Source organism: Anabas testudineus, chromosome 9 (genome assembly GCF_900324465.2).
Source record: "Anabas testudineus chromosome 9, fAnaTes1.2, whole genome shotgun sequence".
Taxonomy (NCBI): domain Eukaryota; kingdom Metazoa; phylum Chordata; class Actinopteri; order Anabantiformes; family Anabantidae; genus Anabas; species Anabas testudineus.
Genome location: NC_046618.1, coordinates 16597461 through 16618120, shown reverse-complemented (window position 1 = coordinate 16618120; position 20660 = coordinate 16597461). Strand labels below are relative to the sequence as shown.

General features: G+C 40.1%; 2 protein-coding genes across 4 annotated transcripts; both read left to right on the top strand.

Moving 5' to 3' along the window:
• The first annotated feature begins 1167 nt into the window (after positions 1-1167).
• On the top strand, positions 1168-7488 carry LOC113150947 (gamma-glutamyl hydrolase). Of its 2 annotated transcripts, none has more exons than XM_026343712.1 (10): positions 1168-1248; positions 1335-1390; positions 1524-1638; positions 2146-2196; positions 2278-2362; positions 3816-3954; positions 4217-4323; positions 4671-4764; positions 4858-4995; positions 5770-6171. In XM_026343712.1, exons 2-10 carry the CDS (start codon positions 1342-1344, stop codon positions 5886-5888), a joined length of 897 nt encoding a protein of 298 aa, XP_026199497.1. In that variant the 5' UTR covers positions 1168-1248; positions 1335-1341; the 3' UTR covers positions 5889-6171. The 2 variants fall into 2 exon arrangements, with proteins under 2 accessions (XP_026199497.1, XP_026199496.1); XM_026343711.1 differs by adding an exon at positions 6940-7488 and having other exon boundaries at positions 1187-1390; positions 5770-6827.
• On the top strand, positions 6953-18809 carry rnf122 (ring finger protein 122). 2 transcript variants are annotated; one of them, XM_026343714.1, is made up of 6 exons: positions 6953-7067; positions 10370-10526; positions 16108-16153; positions 16242-16283; positions 16383-16462; positions 17050-18809. In XM_026343714.1, exons 1-6 carry the CDS (start codon positions 7043-7045, stop codon positions 17162-17164), a joined length of 465 nt encoding a protein of 154 aa, XP_026199499.1. In that variant the 5' UTR covers positions 6953-7042; the 3' UTR covers positions 17165-18809. The 2 variants fall into 2 exon arrangements, with proteins under 2 accessions (XP_026199499.1, XP_026199498.1); XM_026343713.1 differs by having other exon boundaries at positions 16380-16462.
• The last annotated feature ends 1851 nt before the right edge of the window (positions 18810-20660 follow it).

Sequence of the window (20660 nt, the reverse complement as noted above, 5' to 3'; positions counted from 1 at the left end):
AACACTTGTACTATACTAGAATAACATGGGCTCAGATTTTCTGTGTGCTGTAAAAAAAACATGTATTTAGGGCCATTCACCTTGTGAGTGCAACATAAATTAAAGTCTCAAAATGTAAGTGTTAAGATGTAATTATCTGCTTTCCAATACATGGCATTACAGTACCACCCCACATTGTACAATCTACCAGCATTTTCAGATCTGCAAAAAAAAAAAAAAAAAAAAGGAAAAACAAAGATGTTGCACAATTACTACAGTGGGCATCCTGTGGGTTTTCCAACCAGTTCTGTGAAAAAGAGTGACCTAATGCAAATTTCTGCTGATACAAGTTATTCCTTTTAACTTGGAAATGTAAAAAGCGCATCAAGCAGCATTTACTACTAAATATACTTTTACAAAATGCCAAAGAAATCTCTCACTTTCTAATATTTCTTGGATGACCTTTTGCTTAGATTACAGCATGCATTCACAGTGACATCACTGTGATAAGCTTATGCAGAGTCACCACATTTATTTCTGTCCAGAGTTGCATTGATTGCGCTACCCAATCAGTGCAAAAATCTTATCTATTAAAGAAAGCGTGTTGACATCAGCACATCTGTTTTAGAAGCTTCTGCATCAGTGAGATGCTATTTTGCTATTTTGCTGAACTTGATGCAGTCCAAAAATAAAGCAGGTTTCGAAACATGTCCACACAGCATTATCGGGAAAGGTCAAAAGATAATATTCATTAAGTTAGTTGAATTAGAAGAGCACTCCAAGAGATGGAAGAACACACAGAACAGGAGTTTGTCACCTTTCTCATGCACACCTCTGCAGTATGCTCCTACCCTTTCTAAGTCTAAAAATAGAAAGCAATTCATTTCAGTTTCAGATGGAAACCTGTTTGACAGCACTTAAGTGCGCTGTGTGAACCGAGGGCTGTTTTCTTAAAGCTCTCATTTATGTTGTCTTTGTTACAAAACTCCACCTTAGACAATGAAGCCGCATCCTTTCCCAAACATTAAATGATCAGAATTTTACCAAAAAGTCCACGCTGTCAGCAGAATAGTTATGTTTACCTCAGCAAACAACTTGCCTGACCGGCATGTGCAGTACAGGAGTTATGACATGTAAATCTGGATATTCCTAACTTCCCTGTCCTGACTATATCCTCTTCTACTGCAACACATATATATGTAAGCGCGCTGCTGCTTCTCTTTTAATTCACTGCTTTCTAAGAGCCACATATGACTGAAGCTGTTATTGGTCAGTGGAAATTGAGGTGAAAATATGTCGAACACCAACTTCTCAGTATTTTTGTGCTTATTTTTTGTCTGCTGCTTGTGTTGCAGCGAAGCTATGCCGACTACAGTCAACGAGGAGCCTGTGAATGACAGACCTATTATCGGTGAGTCAAATGTACCATTAGGACTAAAAGTTTAAATACAACTATTTAAAAAATAGAGCAAATGGCAGTTTCTTTGTAAGTGTTTAATTTAGCTCCTTTTTGTATTCATTGCTTTTGTGTTTTTGTTACTCAGGTGTTTTGACCCAGATAGTCTCAGATGAAATCTTGAAACCTTTCGGGAGGACCTTCATACCTTCCTCCTATGTGAAATACCTTGAGTCTGGGGGCAGCAGAGTAATGCCTATCAGGTGGGTAAAGTACTTTTGGCCTGTTGTGGTGTTTATAATATCATCAATTACACTTTATAATCCGTATTTTATTACCGAGCAGGTAGATAATGCTGTATGTATATATGTTTTTAATGGTAGATAATTTAACAAGATAAGTACAAACAAAAATGTCACACTAAAATTATCATTTAATGCTTCTTTCTAGAAAAAACATCATAAATGCACAATCAAATAAATGCCCTCAGTTAAATGTTGTTAAAGACTGACTACACCCAGCTTCGCAACCTTATGGTTTGTTGTAAGATATCAAACCACAAGGTTTCAAAGCTGGGTGCTTGATGCATAATATGACCACAACACTTCATAATTAAAGCAATGTTCATAGTTGCTGCTTTTGTGTAAAAAAGAAAGAAGTTTATTTTCAAACACCTGGGTTCACTGGAGTTCCCCTGTGCCTTTTTCTCCTGTGTTGTCTAATGTAAAATAATATAGTAAATAAGGACCGTTCTTTGTGTGCTCTTGCAGACTGAATCTTACCACAGCTGAATATGAAGATATCTTTAAGAAGATAAATGGGTGAGCTACAGTACTGTGAGTGAATATAATTACATTTGTTCCCCAGTCTGTCACTGTTCTAACTGTGTGATGTCTCTTTAGCTTGATCTTTATTGGAGGAGCTGCAGATTTGGAGACGTCAGACTTTGCCAAGGTGGCAAAGATTTTCTACGGACTCGCTCTGAAGGTTTGTTCAGTCATACATTGATTTCACTGTTGCTATCTAAAGTCTCTTTGATGATCTGCGCATCGTAGACACCCCCCTCTAGTATCTTCTTGATACTTGTTCTTAGCAACCTCCTTCAGAGCAAACAATCACACTTTTAACTCAATTTCATTTACTTTACACTGGATTTACTGCATGCAAATGTGAAAGATGCATACACCACTGGGCAGATCAGATAACAGACAACCTGCTGCCTCTCACCTCTACCTACACTTCCATTGTTCAGCAGCGGGCAGTGACCACAAGAACTGTTAGGAAGTGTTATCAGGAAGCGGTTAAGTTTCTGCAGGGGTGCTTTGAAGCCACTGGCTGGGAAGTTCCCCGTGAATACAATGGAGATGACATCGACTCCATGACAGGCACATCAACTTTGTGTGGATAATCTAATCCCAACCAGGACAGTGAGGTGCTTCTCCAACAATAAACCGTGGATTAACTGCAACCTGAAGGAGCTGCTGAACAGGAAGCACCGGATGGAGAGAGTTCAGAAGGAGCTGAAAGTGAGACTGAAGGAGAACAAAGATGCCTACATGAGGAAGCTGGAGAACCAACTCCAGCATAACAACATGAAACGTGTGGTCTGTAATGAAGAATATCACAGGCTTCAAAGAGAAGGGGAACCAGGCTTAGAGAAAACTGCCCACCCATCATGTCTACATTTCCCATTTGAGGTCTCAGTTGGAAACGTCTTTGGACCCACTACAGTTCACCTATCGCCCCCAGTTAGGAGTAGATGATGCCATTATATACCTGCTCCAGAGAGCTCCCTCACACCTGGACAGGACAGGCGGCGTACAGAGCACAGAAGCCTGGTGGACTGTTTCGGAAAGTGGTGGGGAAACAATCACCTGACCTTAACTATAACAACGACCAAGGAGATTGTTGTGGACTTTAGGAGGGTTGGTACTTTATCAACATAAAAATTAGTATAGAGAACTTTCGATAACATTTTTTTTACAGGTTTGTACTTTCCTAATAATTTCCATTAAAGTCTCCCAGAAAAAAAAAAAAAAAGACAGAACTTGGTTCTACCTACGAGTTGGAGTCCAGTTAATCAACTCTAACGAATTGTTTAGCAATTTAAGTTAGTAGACAGCAGATCATTTGAAAATGCAAAAATTGAGATAAGGTTTAAACTCAATATGTACTAAGAATAATTTTTCCAGTTATTCATAAAATTTTAATATTTCTTAAAGTAAGCTCCTCTTGAATTATGGAACTTGAAGAAATGTGTCTCTATTTTCCCAGTGATTAGTGAAAAAGTTATTTTTTCTATTGCAGAAATTACAGGAAGTTAAATTACATTGTTTTCCACATTTAGAGCAGAATATTTCCTAATAATGTTGTCATGGTTTGGTTTTTGTTTTATTTTTCACACATAAATGTAAAACTTTGCACTCTGTGTCTGCTCCAGGCAAACGATGAAGGAGACTTCTTCCCCATCTGGGGTACATGCATGGGCATGCAGCTGCTGACTGTGCTGGTAGCTGGAGAAAATCTGCTGGAGAGCACCACGGCTGAGAACGTGGCGATGCCCCTCAACCTCACCACAGGTTAGATGGAGCTGAATTTAAATTTTTTTGTTGATGTCTTTATGTGCATTTTTTTTCAGGTTAAAGTACAGTCATGGTTCACATTTAGATTTTTTTTCAATAGACTTTTTCATTGTTTGATGTAAATGTACTGCATTGTACCACTTGATGTCAGTAGAGGATGTTTTTGGCCCCCAAATCAAACTTATTTCCATCAGGCTATAATAACATTTTCTATTTTTAAATATATACAAAGTTGAATACCTCATAATTTCCCTTGCAGAGGGCCACTCCAGTAGGATGTTTAAGGATTTTCCTGACGAGCTTATGAAGGCTTTGACCCAAGAACCTCTCACTGGCAATTTCCATCGCTATGGAATCACAGTAAAGGTAGAGTAAATCCCCCTGGTTTCCAGTATCACCACTGAGAGTTTCACATCCTCTCTTCCCTTATGAATATGCATTGCCATTGTACTGAGAACTAAAATGACAAACACTCCTCCGACTATTTCAACATCGAGAAATGTGTTTTACCGAAATTTGTTTCGCATGACAGAAACTGTCCAACTTAACTCAGGACTTCAATGAGCTATGCAGAACAGATATAAATAATAATGACACAGCTGATATTTCAAATGTTGCATACTCCTTAATTCATTAATGTTGAATCCAGTTACGACACAGCAAAACTATCTAGCAAAAATATTGACTAGTGTAATCACACAATGCTCTTACAGACCTTCCAGGAAAATGAGAAGCTGCACAGTTTCTTTTCCATGCTGTCTACCAACGTAGCAGAGAACGGAGCCCACTTTGTTTCAACCATAGAAGGTTACAAGATTAATAATATATTAATGTGACAGACGTCATTGTGGCTCTTTAGCAGAGTTGTAATAGCAGACTTTGTTTCGTTGTCCGTGATAGGTAAGAGCTATCCCTTCTATGGAGTCCAGTGGCACCCAGAGGTGAATCGTTTCCAGTGGGACAGAAAGCTGAACTTCCCTCACTCCCGTCACGCTGTTCAGTTATCGTCTCTGCTGGCGGAGTTTTTTGTCAATGAAGGTGAGATGACAAACACACATTATATATTTTATAAACAGTGAGATAATACCAATTCTTTAACTATAAGTTCTTTTCCAGTACTATTAAAACAGTGCCTGCCTTCCCCTTAATAAGAGCCGGACTTACAGTAATGTTGGGTTTACAGGGAGGTTGTGTTGGTGTAGGTACAGTAGGTACCTTGATTTACAACAAGTGGACAAACATTATCTAACTATTATTCAAAGCAATTTGTCAATTTAAATGCTGAGATAGAGCTGAGATAGAGCCAATGTATACAGTATATAACTCTATATTATGGATACAGGTGCTGTGTGATGTGTAAATTAATCTAAAACAGCATATTATCAGTGTTTCATGGGTGGACATGATTTGGATATTTACCCTAGATGCATATCTCATATCATAGAGCTCTAAAAACCTGCTCATGTGTTTGTTCTAGTATATTCATAACAAGGAAACTTTTCTGTTTTTTCCAGTGAGATCATCCTTTACAGGACAGTCTCACTGGCTCCAGTAAATAAATAAATAAATACACTTGATTTAGGAAGTTCTTTTAAAAACATTTGTTTGCTTTGACATTAAACACCCAGAGAACCAAGGAGATCTAAACTCAGATATTAGCAATGGGTAACAGGCTGTTCTAAATCTCATTATAATTGAATCCAGTCATGCTTCAGATAACACCAGTGTCATATTTAACACTTATGTGTGGTGTCTAATCTCTTCTATCCTGTTTTGGTCTATTCATGTGAATCTCCCTTGTGCTTTGTTTAGGCAGAAGAAGTTTACATCAGTTTGACAATCCCGAGGAAGAGGCCTCGTCACTGATTTACAGCTACACGCCCATCTACGCTGGAAACATCACAGGCTATCAGCAGCTCTATTTCTTCTGATATCTGCCGAGTGTCTGACTCTGACTGCGCGTCACATTCAGCGCAACACATACAGTCTATGATGCAACACACCCAGAACTACACTCTTAAAGTATTTTCTACATGCTTCTTAAACAAAGAGTTAAATCACACATTTGTATGTTGATTCAGAAAAGTAATTCCACAGAGCACACAGTTCTGCACAGGTAAATATTAGCTTTATACTTTAATCTGCAGTTATAGCTGTTTTTTGTCGCATGAATAAACCTTTGTACTTGATGTATACATGAATTTCAAAGGCTGATTTCAGATTTCAGCATTTTTTACACTCATTTTATATAGATTGGACCATATCACACCATCAGGAGATTGAATTTGTCCAGTTGTGAAGGAATTGTTTTAATTTCATAATCACTTTAATGATTTGTCATCTATTCAGCTCCGTGCTCTAATGATTAAATAAGTGCTGGACTTTAAATTCAGTCTTGTGGAAGGGGCTGGTTTGGACTTCATACTAGCTGAACGTCTAACAGCCCTTTAAAGACCAGATTGTCCCCCCCCAACAATGGCAGCCTGTAGAAGAAGGGGTCCTCTCCACTCTCAGCACCTTTACAGCATTGGCACTGATTTGATCCCTTTATTACACACGAACACGCACTGTATGTTGTGTGACTGGGAGGTGGCGGTCACCGTCACCACGCGCACCGAGCCAGGGCAGGCTGAGGATTGGTTTGTGCGCACGTCAATAGCGAGTGCGGAGGGGGCGGGTGGAGAGGGGCAAATCGAGCCGGTGCTCTAGTTCCCCCCCCTCTCTCTCTCTCACACACAGATGCTGCAGCTGGGTCAGTGTTATACGCCGCCTATTAATAATGACACAACCACAGCGAGGAGGAGCGAGGGGAATCCACATCAGCGTTTCTCCTCTTTGGATCTGCGGGGATGAACCAGAGCGCACATGATGTAACAGCACCCCGCTCCAGTCTTGCGTCTTTCGTCCACCTTTTTATTTGCCTTTGACCTCCTTTATTTTTTTTTTATTTGTTTGCTCACCTTTCCCTCTGCTGGGAGACAGTCGCTGGCTCCACTTGCCACCATCCTCCTCCCGCACAGGCGGCTGTGACTTGTAGGTCAACACGCATCGGATCCCGCTGGCAAGGACTCCCTCTGGTGCATTGATGCACCCGTTTCAGTGGTGTAACGGTGAGCACCCATCTTCACTGTGGTGTTTATGGCCATATCTGTGGTTATATGTGAGTAGAGCAGTATTATACTGTGATCCAGTCTAGTGAAAAACAAAATCACGACGCATCAGTGATTTTAAAGTGTCCTGAAACTTTACCGTGTATCCAATGACATGTTTTACTTTAAGCTGTGTTTTATTTGAATCCCCTCATTTTCAGGTATTATAAGCAGTAGTCCACCTTAACGTGATACATATAGTTGTGAGAGATTTCAGTAAATCTGCAACGAATCGATAGTGATTAGTCGATTAAGAGATGACTAATGGTCAACTCTGATTAACTTTTCAAGTGCCAGATTTCAAATGGGATGATTTACATCTGTTCTCAGTCATTATAAACTGTAACGCTCCAGGTTTTGGAAATAAAACAAGCTATTTGAATACATGACTTCTGAAGATAATCTGCAGGTTAGACAAGAATGGAAACAATATTGGGTGGTATTTAACTTATAACTGCTAAATAGGGAGAGTTGACACTTCTATATTCTAGTAATAATAATATAATCACTCATGTTTTGTCTGAGAAAAACAGACAATGGTTATTAATGCTTAATCAAATTTCCATATATTAGTTCAATAAGAGGCTGATTACACAACAGAATCCTTTATTTCCATCTGAATTTAGTCAGAGAGCTACACAAGACCAGTCATTGTGCTATGTATGTCAAATTTAGACTCTCTGGGTAAACTTGTTTACACCGACTAACTCTGATCAGCACTTTCTCACTTACATTCTTATTGGCCCTGACCAATTATCTTCAAACACTGTCTTGTTTAAAATAGTAGTTCGTGTCGGGGAGGCGTATCAGCCATGCTTAAACAAAACAAGTTCCCTCTCTGCTGTGAAATGGTGAGTCCGTGCTTCATTATCGTGGCGAGACCTGCAGAAGATGATGGAGTATTTGGTTGTTTTCCTGTGACTTTGGCTGTTTGAGTGCAGCAGCCTCCTTTTGGTTGGTGTTCAGAGCAGAACAATTACCCCCTTTGTGCTGCTCAACTCCCCTACTATTCATAGGACACACACACACACACACACACACACACAAACACACACATAGTATCAAAGAGTGACATTCTGCTGCAAAAATGAAGCAGTAGCCGGCAGCCACAGTTCAGTGTCTGCTATGTGTGTCAGCTCGTCTGTGATCATGACTGTTTGTTCCAGTGTTTACGCGTGACACATGTACTGTAGCGCTTTCATGCGTGTACTGTAATGCAGATTTCTTTCATCTTGAAAGCCAGCACCAGTCATGGAGGCAGGCTTGAGTGTCCCCCCCCCCCCATCCTACCCACCCTCCCTCCCATGTGAACTGCTCAATATTTGATGGGAAGTTCTGTCTTTAGTGGAGGCAGCAGAAGCAGCTTTGTGTGAAGACGTGTATATAGGACAAAACCCCAGCAGGCATCTCGAAGGAGCTGTCAAGGAAGCTGCCATAGCCGAGGTATTTTACAGCTCTGTCAAATCACAAAGGAACTTTCCTGCCTTTTTGAACAACACAATAATGTGTCTGGCAGCTGAAACTCAATATGACAGATATAGATTCTCTCTTTCCTCACAATAAGGACTTTCGCTAGCTAGCCCTCATCCTTTTTCTGCATCTGCTACTCTCCGCACCATGGCAACAGGACACCCCTTGAGTGTGCCAATATATAGGTCAGTGGTCATGCAGGGCTACACCCAAAGCAAAATATCACATATAGCTGTCTGCTTTCCATACGAACACAGGTGGAGGAGGAGGAGGCGATTCATACAGTCAGTCTCGACAGGATGAACACACACAAAGACTCAAATACGAATGACCTAGATTTGGATTGTGAGTCTGCTGCCGCCTCACAGGTGATATGTGCCATCAGCTGTGCTGTGACATGAATAATGAATCAGGGACAACAATCATTAATTAGGAGGATATATCGTGAGTGAATGAAAACCAGATGAAACCTCTAAAAACATACATGCTCCCATTAAACATCACCTGTGTCACTTGAACTTGAGACACAAATAAATGTATGATATCGCTGATCAGGAGCAGGATTAATGGAGCCTCGCTGCTCATTCAGAGAGATTGGAACTAAGAGACGGGAAATATTGATCCTCTCACATCGCACGTTCCACAGTGAGGCGGGAGAAATGTTAAACACAAATGTCAACGTGTTACTTTGGCTTGCAGGACTGACTAGAAATACCACGATCGATCAAAAAAAAAAAAAAAAACTGTTCCACGACGACAATGCCATCACAGAGAAATTAAACTGGTAAATGTCTCCATTCATCTCTCCATCCGTCTGTCCATTCATCCATCTGTTCCTCCATCTGTTCATTCATCCATCTGTTTTGTCAAGTCTGCCCGTCTATACCACAACAGTGTAGCCATCTATCCATCCATCCACCTATCTATCTGTCCATGCATTTATATTTGTTTATTTATCCATCAATCTATCCACTTCAGACCTGTTTGCCTAAACAACAATCCCTCTATCCAATTATTCATTTCTCTGTGTATTTGTACATAAGTACAGTGTCTCAGTTTATTTATATAGGATAATAAATACATCCAAACAAATACAGTAAACTGCACATACTGTATACTGCAACTTACCCAATCTCATGCCACTTTTGTTCCTCAATCTTCACCCTCCCCCACCTTTCTGTCTCTGACCTTGACTGCAGTGCTACAGTGCTAATCTATTTCATGGTAAAACAAACACACAACACCATCTGTTTGGTTTTGAGCACTCTGCAAAAGTTCTCCTGAAAGCACTCAGTTGGAGACATGAAAACATTAGGTACCTGCAGTTGAACTGTGTTTTTATTCTTATTGTCAGTTGTATTGTGCATTTATGAAGAAGGCACTTAATTAGAATATATGCTGCCGGTTTAATCACATTGATGCTTGGATCCCCTGCGTTAACCTTTTGTGTTACAGCCATGTTGCTTGGATACCACAACAAAAATATTTGTTTAAGTTGAACATTGAAAATGAATAATTTACCTTCACAGGAAAGTGCAGTAGCTGTATTTCTCTGTCGTTCTACACTCTTCCTCTGTGCTTGTGTGTCTGTTATGATGCCTCAGTTTTTGGCTTCAATTAGAGGTGGACTCAGCTGCAGGTTTGATCCTCAGCTGGCTTAGCTGAGTGATTTAAAATTAAATATGTGTGTTTTCAGTTTTGAGATATCGGACCTTCATTTCTCTTTCTTCTTTTCTATCATGTGTATATGCTAACTCAGTTATGTTTTTACAATGTCTTTCTGTCTTTGTTAGGGTGCTTCTGTGGTCTGGGACTGGTTTACGCCAACAAGTCGTGCACCATGCCGCCCATCACCTTCCAGGACCTGCCCCTTAACATCTACATGGTCATTTTCGGGACAGGCATATTTGTCTTCATCCTGAGCCTCATCTTCTGCTGTTACTTCATCAGGTGAGGGGCAAACGAAACAGACAATTGTGGGTAAAAATGAGTCATGTTGGAAAAAAAACAGGCAGGAAAAACAGGAGAATTCAACACAGGAGGAAGATCCTGATAAAGGCAATAGACGTCATTACTAGTTCAAGTCAGACATTGATTTATTAGCTGCCAGAAACTGTCAGGTTTGCATCCGAGTATGCAGTGTGCACATTAGCTGATCACAGTACTGCCACAAATGAACTGCTCTAGATGAAATAAACCTATTAATACGTCATCATATATTGAATCGTATCCCCCTTATCATGACACATCTTGTATCACTATATTCTTGCTAATACACAGCCCTAGTAGGAGCAGTGCTTTGAGTAAATGTCTACTATGAAGATATTTTCTATTTTAACTGTGTACTACTTTATTATCAGTACTTGTCTGTTCATGCACCAGCCTCTCCATATCGGTGCCCACAGGACTGTTGTTGACAAATGCATAAATAAACACTAAGATATGCTTACAACTACATTTATAGATGGTTATAAACTGTGTTGAAACCATTATATTGCTCAGAAGGAACTCAAAGGGGAAATTATGACCTTATGTTTATGCTGGATGGAAATTGAGGGGATCAGCATCCTGAGAGGGTCATGAGTATGGTTATTAAATATTACATCCAGTAGTCTGGACCAAAGTAGTGGATCAACAGACTGATATTGTTGTTACACAGTAGGGAGATTGTGTGTGTGTGGGCAGGCAAGAATCATGGTGAGGAAGGGAAGGAGCTATAAAAAAAGAGGAACAGGGTGACCTCTCCTGCTGTTGACTGTGAACTCCCTGATGAGCTGAGGGGACGTTTGTGTCTGAAGGACAGGATATGAGGCAACAGGAAGCCACTCGCCACAATGCGTGAGGAAAACTGCAGAGAAATTGTGTTTAGAATACATACAGCTTGAATAGCGCACAGTGGGATTACACACAGTCGTCATACATTACTGTCTGCAGTGTAGAAAACCTCATCAGGAAGCATCAACATGTGCAGCAGGGGGTTTTTTAGTTCTCCTTGGAGGATGTGTATTGACAGATGACCTGAAATCTCATAATGTGGTGCAGTATTCTGGCATTAAATATGATTTTGAATTGCTCTCCAAATTGACTGTGTTATGAAAATGTCAAAACAATTTAAAAGAACACGTGTGTCTGTCGGCTGGAGACAGAGCCAACGTGCTGTCGAGAAAATACACTAAGGCACAAATGAAAATGTCCCAATACAAATGCATGTCAGTATCAGTAGTAGCAGGTACAGTAGGTAAGTGGTACTTTTAGCTGAATCTTTGGACTTTTCCCTACTCAGTAGCTCTTTTTCGAAAGCAGCATCAGCAAATGAAATAATAAGCTTCTAACTGTAGTTAAAACATAAAATGATCCTTGACTAGCTGTTTTGAAGCGTTTAGATGAACTTTATCAGCAGGTGGCCCAGTTATTCAGACGTGGACAAAATTTTTGGTATCCTTACGTTACAATTATGTAACGAGGCAGATGGCCGCCCACCGTGAGCCTGGTTCTGCTGGAGGTTTCTTCCTCTAAAGGGAGTTTTTCCTCTCCACTGTTGCCTTATCATTTTTTAAACAATTACTCTTTCCACTTTGTGTGCCTTGAGATGACTGCTGTGATTTGGCACTATATAAATAAAATTCAGTTTGCAGAATTGCGTTAAAGAAAGAAAAACCTAAAATGTTTACTGAAATAACTTGAAACTCACAAAAGTAATAATAAATATAAAACATTTTTCGTTGTGGGTCAACAGAAGACCCACAACGACAAAAATTATGGTACATTTAACTTAATATTTTGTTGCAAAACCCTCCAGCATTTGCTGAAATCCAACAATTTCATCATTCATGTACATCATTAGAAGTAATAGAAGGCCACTATTGGTCCAATGATTTATTCTTAGCCATTTTTGGGTGTTTTTAGCTGTGTTTTGGGTTCTTACCTTGCCATGGCCTGTGACTAAGATCAAGCTTTCTGACACTGGGCAGCACGTTTTGCTCCAGGATGCCTTGATAGTCTTGAGATTTCATTGTACACTGCACAGGTTTAACACACCCTGTGCAAGATGCAGCAAAGCAGCCCCAGAACATAACGAAGCCTCCTCCATGTGTCACTGTAGGTACAGTGTTCTTTTGATTGTGTCACAAACATAGAGATCATGTGACTTGCCAAAAACTTCCAGTTTGTCTTATCTGTCCAAAGGACATTCTCCCATAAGCTTTGCTTTTTATGGTTTGCATTGAACAGTGGAGTCCTCCACTGCGATCTAAAACTGATGTACCTTGACCTTAGATTTCACCTTTAATGTCTTTAGAAGTTGTTCTGGGCTCTTTGGTTACCATTTGTATAATCTGTCTTCAATTTGCCATCAATTGTCCTCTTGTGGCTATGTCCAGGGAGGTTGGCTACAGTCCTGTGGACCTTAAACGTTTTGTCCAGGCCACTTTCATTAGTTTTTTTTAAACTTCTGTTGAACCACAATTAAAAAGCAATGTCTGATTTTCATGAGTCAATTATTATTACATTTGTAATTACTATTACTATCATTATTTTTGTCAGTTTCAAGTTATTTCAGTGACCTTTGTGGGTTTTTTCTATTTTTCCATGTCTGTAAAACTATAGATAATATAGTTTCTGTCTTTGAACATTTAGGTCTTTTAATCAAAGCAAAAACAAACAAATGCCACAAACTCCAATACTTCGTCCAATCTGTTCTTGAAAAGCATGAGAAAAGATCCAAAGGTTTTTAAATTGTTATCTAGGATATATTACAATGTGGTCAGCACTTAGAGAAAAACACTTAATAGGTATCAAATGTTGGCAAATAAAGAACATATCCCAGCATTTAGTTTGGATTTATAGAGTAATAGGGGTGAAATCAGGCCCCTTTTTTCTAATCATGGATGTTTTGTCTGGGATGAGGTCGCCATTTAATTGACCACCAACTCTGTCAGAAAAGCTCGATCCTTCCTGTTTCTCTTAAAGCACTTACCTATGAATCATAACCAATGAGTCACTTCCCTTCACCCCCATTAACATGCTGAAGGTAGTCTTGGGTAGGAGTGTGATTGTGAGTTTATTTGTGGACCTGGTGAATCACTAGATGAATATTGAGTGATGAATAGCCCTTTCTGTCGGGGGCAGATTTCCTACCCTCTCAGACAGACTCTCGTTAAATTCTGCGTGTCAGCGAGCTTGTGATGTTCAATTTTGGGATTATAGCGAAAACTAGTCTGTCTCTGTTAGTTCTTGTCTAACAGTTACTTTCTCCTTTAATTACATGTTTTCTAAAAACCCTTGTAGTGTGGCTACTGTTGCTAATACTGGCACAAAGTGGGGGGTGTATACCTGCAATGTACAAGAGTGCAAAACCACGAGGGTGCCAAAAGCATGCACCAAAAATATCATATCTTTAATTATACCCAAATGTGCTCTAACTGCGCTGGGGTTAGAGATATTTTGAGAAACCCGAGGTGCAGGGGTAAGCTGAAGGTGTTTTTCAGCCAGAGAATAGAATGGCTGAGATACTGAGCTACTAGAATGGCTTTGCTCAAATAAATTCACTGACTAATTTAATTGAGTCAGTGATCCCTGAGACTCAACTTGTGAAATCGCCCGGGAATCCATATCCCACAGGAGAATGAGGCAATAGGGAGTTTCTAAAGCTTAGCGGTTACGTAAGTGCAGGTTCACTAGCATTTCTAAAGCCGCATTACATTAAAGTGAAAATTCACCTCCTTTTTTTCTGATGGAGGTCATTATGTGTGTGTGTGTGTGTGTGTTAACACAGCAGCATTTGTCATGAGAAACATCAGAAGATCACATCCTAACTGAGCAACTCCTTTACACAGACAGGGGTGCCACAGCGTGCACAGTAAAACCTCATTTAAAAAAAGGTCCAGACCAAAAACAGTTCATGTCACTTCATTTTTCATTTCCCCTGACTCTCTGCTTGCAAGTTCAAGTCAATAAGAACATCCAAACTCTTCCCCTGTGTGACATCTCTGGTTTCTATTGAGCCCACAGAACTGGATTTGGTGAGGTGAATTGAAACCCAGTCTTGCAGAGCTTCTGTTCGCATTAAATAACACAATGATCGGTGCAGGCACCTTTCGAGACCTTTACAGCTGTTGAATTCAGTTGATCCTTCACAGAACTGGTCAGCAGCTGTATGAGGATTTTCTATTCTTGCAGATTGGTTACAATAGCTGACTGAAACACACTGAATGATTGAATCATGTCCCCCTTTCACCTACTTCACGTCATTCTCCAGGCATGGGAAACCTCAGCACATGCAAAACGCGTATCCTCACATTGTTCTGCATGGGAGATTGTTCATCGCAGTAGGTGTAAACAATAAACTAAGTGACAAAAGCAACGAATAACTGTCATTTCCTGACTTTAACACTGACTGAGATTATCTATTTTTTGAAGAGATCGTTAACCATTCATTCATGTCAAACACTCTCACTGCAATTAGTTTCAAACCAAAGACGCAGACAGTGATAGACATTTGAGTCTATGTTTAGTTGTGTAAAAACAGGAGGCCAAAAATAACCAAACATAGCTCGCCAAGTGATAACAATCTCTTCTCCATTGTTGGTTTGGGGTGGTGCAGGGATTCAAAGAGGCAACATACTCTTTAACAGTGTGTGTGCAGATGTGCGCGCAATTGTGTGTGTGTGTGTGTGTGTGTGTGTGTGTGTGTGTGTGTGTGTGTGTGTGTGTGTTGGCATTTTGTGTGTAATTACGATCACTTACTGTAAGTGCTCGTGCACATCGCATGTGTTTTTCTAGAGGAACACGTATTTGTCCGCAGGTGTGTGTTCACCGTACTGTTACAGTTAGAAGAGACAGTTAATTATCAGAGTAAACCCTGCAGTTACACATGGTCCCATAATTTAACTACACAAACTTATATCCAGTGACCTTCAGTTAAACTCCGCTTACAATAAATACTGTATACAGACACTTTATCATCCAGTAAACAAGTGGAAAGTGGTAGGAACTTAATACACTGTGTTAGTGAGGGCAATATTTTACTTTTGTTGCCCATATCCACAGTTGAAGGTGGTTGTTTTGCAGATTAACATACAAAAATATGATCAGTTTATTAAATGTGATGTTAATCCTGTTGAAACAGATCCACCACAACCAACACTAATAAAATAAACACAGCTTATGTTCCTGTGACCCTCAACATTTCTAAGGGAAACAGGAAAGAAGTTAAGATAATGGATGGATGGAGGTTTATGTGTTAATGCATCTCAGATAATGATCTGCTAATGCAAAATAAAATATGGTAATATAACTCTGCAAGTGGTCATGTTCTGTAAATCTTTCTGGTTGATGTAGTGTAGTGTACAAGGTGTTTTTATAGCTTATTCTCTGAAAGCTACTGCCTGCTACAGTTGAAAACAATGCTACATGTAAGTAAAGCTGCAGGTCAGAGAGCTAAATCATGATATCTATGCACAATTATGGCAGACTGACAGTTGTACAGATTGTAATCAAAGTTATTTATGTGTTTTTCTCTCGCCATTTACAGCAAACTACGACACCAAGCACAGAGTGAGCGGTTTGGGTACAGAGAGGTAAGCCTCAGGTCAATATTCAGGATGTTTTAAGGTGTAAATCAAACATATCTTTCTTAAGCATGTTGTATTTTTATTACTCCTACAGGTAGTTTTAAAAGGAGATCCAAAAAAGTTGAATCTTCATGGGGTAAGAATCTGCTCTGATTTCAGTATTTATCAGAAATGACACTTCATAATCATTTAATCGAGTGACCGCCGAGTGTCCTGTCTGTCACTCACACAGCAGACGTGCGCCGTGTGTCTGGAAGACTTCAAAGTGAAAGACGAGCTGGGAGTGTTACCATGCCAACATGCTTTCCACAGGAAGTGAGTACAGGAGAGCACACTGGAGTCTTTCGTCGCTCTTGTTACCACTTTGAACCTGTCTTGTTAAACTGAAAGTGGCCATGCTTGATCTGAAGTTCAGTGATTAAAAGTCAGGTGCTTGAATGCTCCTGTCTACAGTGTGACACTGCTGGATTTCTTGTTCAGTCTTTACTTTCATCCATTTGTATTGTATATCCATCCAACAATCCAACATGTATTGTTTGTAATGTTTCTTCATAGACATTTGTGAATTCTGCACGGCTCTAACATGCGCACTCCTGCAGGCAGTGATGAAATATACTAAGTACTCAGATGACAGGGAAATGTTGTAAACTACACTTATTTTTACATTTAAAGTTCAGTTACTTTCAATATTTACAAGCAAAGCATATGATCATTAAATTGATATAGATTATACAACACTACACTATGATGTAAATTAGCTGCATTAGATATGAATGCATATCTATATCTTGCAGGTCACGTTTTGTTTTGACCTGTGAAATGTGTCAACATGATTAAGATGAATCGTGTCTCTGTTGGGTTTCTCTTTTTGATGTCTCTCCTGTCTGTGTGCTTCTCCACAGGTGTCTTGTAAAGTGGCTGGAGGTGCGCTGCGTCTGCCCCATGTGCAATAAACCCATAGCTGGCCCCCCTGAGCAGCACCACAGCATAGGGACTCTGCTGGATGAGCTGGTGTAACATCTAAACACCCGCCACCCGGGGTAGGACACCAGCACCTGGCCAGACCAGCTGGCTTAAGTTAGCGACAAACAGGAAAAGGGGGGGGGGGGGCACAGTTTTGCTGTTAAAATGCAGCAAAGCACCAACATGATCGTGGTTAAGTTGGGGTAACCTAGTTACCACCCGCAGGAAGACTTAGAAGGATGCTGTTGCCTAGCAACCATCTCTGAGATGGCAACACGACACCTTGTGGTGTTTGAGAGATTTTCTCCAGCCACCCACACATCACTCCACCACTCTTCTTTCAACATCCCCCTCTCCACCCGTCTTCCCTAATGAGGTCAATGGCTCCGCTCAAGTGGAGGAGACGCAGTTGGATTGTTCAACATTGATGCGGACAAATGAGTGGTGAAGCACGCTGGGCAGGAGGTAGTGATCCCCTCTGAGCATCTGTGAGTGCTGTACGTCACAGTTAATATCAGTATTGACTGAGGTTATTGAAACTCTTGAGGAAAATGGATGCCTCCTAAATTCTGTCAGAGAAGATGTTGTTGGACAAAGCCACACACAATTTGATGTTTTCTGCTCAGTATCTTTGGCAGTAGCACCAGAACATGCTGACAGACGTGACACACTGCTAACAATAAAAATAATGAAAAGCAACAAGTGAAACAAAGAGAGCATAACTAATACAGTAGCAGAGACATAGACAGGATTGATTAAAAGCACTTTAAAATAACATTTTAAACACTTTCGGCCTTTCCTCGATTATAAATTCATGTTTCCGCAGTATGAACTAAATTGTTCATATTATCTAGACGAAGCAGCTTGAGTCGAAATCCATGTGTAGCAAATGAATCAGCGATGTCATCAAGTCTTTCTCACAAACCAACAGTTTATTTGCTTATATGTTTTACTGATACCGATGTTTAAGATCCATGTTGGTGCCTACATACTAACATGTATCTTCTACATACTGTGCATGCTGCAGTTGTTTTTCCACTGGGATGTTTTATTGCGTGTTTTATTGTGTTAATATAAATAGCAGCCACTCGGCACCTGCACTGGAAGGACTCCTCCCTCCTCTCACTGTAAAAGTTTGGTTGTCTGTTTGTTTTTTAAAGATTTTTATCCACTATAAATTCAGAAAGAAACAGTTTCCATAGCTTTGTTCCTATGAAGTGTTTGCCTAAGGAGGATGCACAGCAGGCCGCTTGTTTTTTGGCTTTTATGAAACTCTGTGAAGTATCAGAGATGCTGCTTCATCTAAAGATGAAGAAAGCAGCAGTAACGAGACTTGCTGGTGTCTGAATATATCTGGGCATCAACACAGCGTTTTTTTGTGGCATAATTATTGGCGGTTCTGTTTTACATTTCTGTGTCATAGGTTGTTTTTTTCTTTTGTGATTTTTAAGAATTCAGAAAGCAAAACACTGCCTAGACTGAGCATAAAACTCACGAAGCACATTGTCCAGATACAACAGGCACCTGCACTGTAATAAAAAGCCGAACACACACAGGCTTGTTAAATTCCCACGTGCCAAGAAAAGTAAAAAAAAATGTCTGTATTGTTGCATTTTACACAGTAAGAGAAATGTTCACCCGGATTCTGGCCACATTCCACATTTTGTAATCCAACAGATGTAAATAACTTGAAACAGTATTAAATACAGTTGTCTGTTTTGTTCAGCCTCTCTCCTTTATTGTTCTCTCCTCTTGTTCGTTTGGTGCCACCATCAGGTGAAATAATATATCTCATTAACTACACTTGGATTATTCAAGCAACTGGTTCTCGAGCTTCCTACCTTTAAAACAAAACGATGCAGAATTGCACAAGCTGCAATAGGAAATACATGTTTAACGTACGTCCTGGTAATTAACAAGAAAAAGAAAGGTTTTTATTGCACTGATGTTTTGTCTGTTAGAAGGGCTGCTACTAATGATTTAATGATTAATGTAATATTAAAATTCGTATTACAAGAAACCTTTACGTTAGTAAATAACAGGAAAAAGGTAGAAAATCTCAAGACTTACAGAAGTCAGAGTTCAACATCTGATTGAAAACAAGGACCATCTGTGCTATGCCTCATTAAACGTGCAAGACCCCGTTCTATTAGTGGGATCTGACTGGTACCTAGCTATTTCCCCACAACAGATTGCAGGTGGCAGAGCGTCGAAATCTGAAGGGCATTTCCTACTCCGGCTGCCTTCTAATTAGACTTAAGGGCAAAGTGGAGCCTTTGCAGGACCTGAAAGGGAATTCATGATGAAGGCAGATGGTGTGTACGGTAGGGGAAGACTGGTCCCGATAGAAAGTGAGAGACGGAGGGGACTGGAGGAGAGAAGTCGAGAGGGAGGTGCTGGGGAAAAGGTGGAGACTCAGAAGGGAGAGGATGGAAGAGAAGAACTCCTCAGTATTTCAGTTCACTCCTGTTAGGCCACCTCTGCTGTTTTAAGTCATCCTCTCAACCTTTTAGACTTCTAAAGTGTCAAAGATGCTGTTTTGTAAAGTGAAATGGTCAACTGGAAAAGAAGCATGATGGACATCCAATTAAATCCTCTCAGAGATTCACAGTAGTTGGTGAGTATTATATTATCTTATGTACATCGTCTCTGTCCTTAATTACAGCTCAGTTGAGTGCTAATTGTGTGGTCATGTTTTGCATCATAAACCCTCTGTGATTTACTGCTCAGCACCAAGATGAACTTTGCATGAGCCGCAACAGATGAAAGATTACAACTATAAGTCAAATATTAACTTGCAATAGCTGCTCATGCTGTGGATTTTATTTTATGAGCGTGGATGGTTTGAAATACGTAAGTTCTTTATAAAAAGCACTGATCATAAGGGCAAACTGGTTGAAGAGGGTCAGCATGGTATGAACACATGCATACATGCATTTGTAATTACCAGTACATGTTACTTACACACACACACACTGTTTGGGTGGACCTGGAAACATAAGCAAGTCTTTCATGAGATCAGCCTCTACCTGAGCAATAAAGAGCCGACTGTGCCTTGAATAAACTGATGATGGCAAGGCAGCAACACACACACTAACACGTGCACACACACTCAGGGTGGAAAGACACACAGAGAAATACTTGTTTCTGTCATTTCCCAGCTTCAGCGTCGTGGCACTCAAACCGAATGCAAAGTCAGGTTATTTCTTTTTCTGTGCATGAACTGCTCAGGAAACATTGGCTGATCAGGTTATTTAGGTTTTTTTTTTTCAGTTAGATTTTAGATAAAGCAGCAAAAGGGTGTAACTTAACTTTGGAGTCTCTGCTGTTGCTGTCACAGGTGCACAATCATCAGTTCTGACTCCTCTAAACCGTAACATAGTAAACATTATACTTGCTAAACATCAGCATGGTAAGATTATCAATGGGAGCATGCATTGTGATGTGGGCTGCTAAAAACCCTGTAATGACCCCACACAAGATAAAGGGTCACAAGTAGCCAGAAAGTTTGGGAATGACAGTGTTAGACTGAATTGTGTTAAAATCTAAA